This window comes from Arachis ipaensis, chromosome B1 (genome assembly GCF_059453495.1).
Source record: "Arachis ipaensis isolate K30076 ecotype BB chromosome B1, ASM5945349v1, whole genome shotgun sequence".
In the NCBI taxonomy this organism is placed as follows: domain Eukaryota; kingdom Viridiplantae; phylum Streptophyta; class Magnoliopsida; order Fabales; family Fabaceae; genus Arachis; species Arachis ipaensis.
Window position 1 is genome coordinate 127,578,092 of NC_142436.1, and position 1,723 is coordinate 127,579,814.

The following is a 1,723-nucleotide window of genomic DNA, read 5'->3' on the forward strand; positions in this document are numbered from 1 at the left end:
ATTGATGCAAGTGTTGGTGGTAGTGGGTGAAATTCACGCCCTAGGATCACCCCAGTGCAGAATCAACCGCAAGTAACCGCTAGTTTGCTTCCATTTGACCTTCTTCCTGGCTATACGCCTCCTATAGGCAGTTACACATTTCCATTTCCAGTCAGATTTGGTAATGTGCCAGGTACGGTTTCTAACCAATCTTCTTTCTCATATCCCGACGTTAATCGAGATTACCAAGTGGCTCCTTGTCGAATAATTCAGGATCGATGGCTGAGTTTCGACAATATATTGACGAAAGCCATTATGATTTAGTCAACTTGTTGACTCATCAGATGGCTACTATTTTGAATCCTATCCTGGATGACAATGAGTCAAAATATGATCAACTGGTTAAACAAGTCGAGAGAATTGCTCGAATTGTCGATTATGATGAGGGGGAGCCTATTCCCCAAGATTTGGTAGTAGATCAGGAGGACATAAGATATAATGAGGAGAGTGTATTTAACAATCCTGAAAGGAAAGAAAATATCCCTTATCTCGTTCGACAAGATCAAAATACTGATGAAGTTTTGAATAGACTTCACACAGCGTGGATATCATTACCAGGTGACAAGGATTGTCGTGGATGTCCTCAATGGAATGGGTATCAACGTGGGTCTCATGCATCGACCATATTTTGTTTCTGCTTTTTCTTCTGCAGTGCAAATGACAGAAGTACCAATAGGTGTGAAAAATCCTAAAATAATTACAAAATTTGTAGGAGATATTGGAGAGTCAACTGTCGAGCATATAGCTTGCTATATGGTCGAATTAGAAAATTTGGCAGATAATGAAAACCTGAGAATGAAGTTTTTTTCTGCTTCATTAACAAAAAATGTTTTCACTTGGTTTTCAAATCTGAGACCCAGTTCAATTTTAACATGGGAACAATTGGAAAATACTTTTCATGCTCAATTTTATAGAGCAAAATTGAATGTCTTGTTGACAAATTTGCTTACAATAGAACGAGATGATGGAGAATCGATAGATGACTATATAATTCGATTCAAAAATGCTCGCAATCGATGTTATGTGTCAGTCCCTGAAAGCGAGATCGTCAAAATAGCCATCAAAGGTCTTGGCTTGTATATGCGTCGAAAATTACTCAATATGCATATTCCTGATTTACCTATTTGGCTGAGAGAGTTCGACAAGTTGAAAAAATAAAAGAAGAAAAGAAGAAAGAAAGAGAAATAGTTGAATATGAGTTTGTCGAAAACAATATTCAATGATGATAAGTATTTTTGCTTTTGTCCATCTAGCAAAAAAATAATAAAAATAAATAAAAAATAAAAAATCATCAAAAATAATATTTTCGACAAGATATTGTTGAATTTTTCGACAAGCCAATGTTCGACAAATTCGAACTTTATCAAGTTACAAGTGCATACTGGAACACTATGAAAGGAGTTGCGTACTCTATTAATGTACGTGGAAGTTACATTTCAATTGGATTGGTTGAGGAGTCTTATAAATAGGAGAAGACTCGAAAGAACAAGGGTTGGAATCTTTTCAGAGAAAACACTCATACTCACTCAAATCTCAGCGACTTTCTGAGTCCGTCAAGAGTTTTTTTTTTTTTTTTAAGAGTTCCTTCCATGTCTTTACTTTTCATTTAAATTCCCTACAACTTTCCTTTTCATGCAATTTATCTTCTTTGCAATGTCATTTCGATTCCTTTAAATTCAGCAAC

At 35.6% G+C, this 1,723-nt stretch overlaps 1 protein-coding gene across 1 annotated transcript; it reads left to right on the plus strand.

The window, feature by feature from the left end:
• The first annotated feature begins 257 nt into the window (after positions 1–257).
• Positions 258–1,197, plus strand: LOC107610525 (uncharacterized). The gene is made up of 2 exons (XM_016312576.1): positions 258–597; positions 692–1,197. The coding sequence occupies exons 1-2, from the start codon at positions 258–260 to the stop codon at positions 1,195–1,197; spliced, it is 846 nt and encodes a 281-aa protein (XP_016168062.1).
• Positions 1,198–1,723: the final 526 nt, after the last annotated feature.

Excerpts from the sequence above, each read along its gene's own strand:
- LOC107610525 (XM_016312576.1), top strand. The coding sequence starts at position 258 with ATGGCTGAGTTTCGACAATATATTGACGAAAGCCATTATGATTTAGTC. Across the intron at positions 598-691 it reads AGCGTGGATATCATTACCAG|TGCAAATGACAGAAGTACCA; the intron begins GTGACAAGGATT and ends TTTCTTCTGCAG.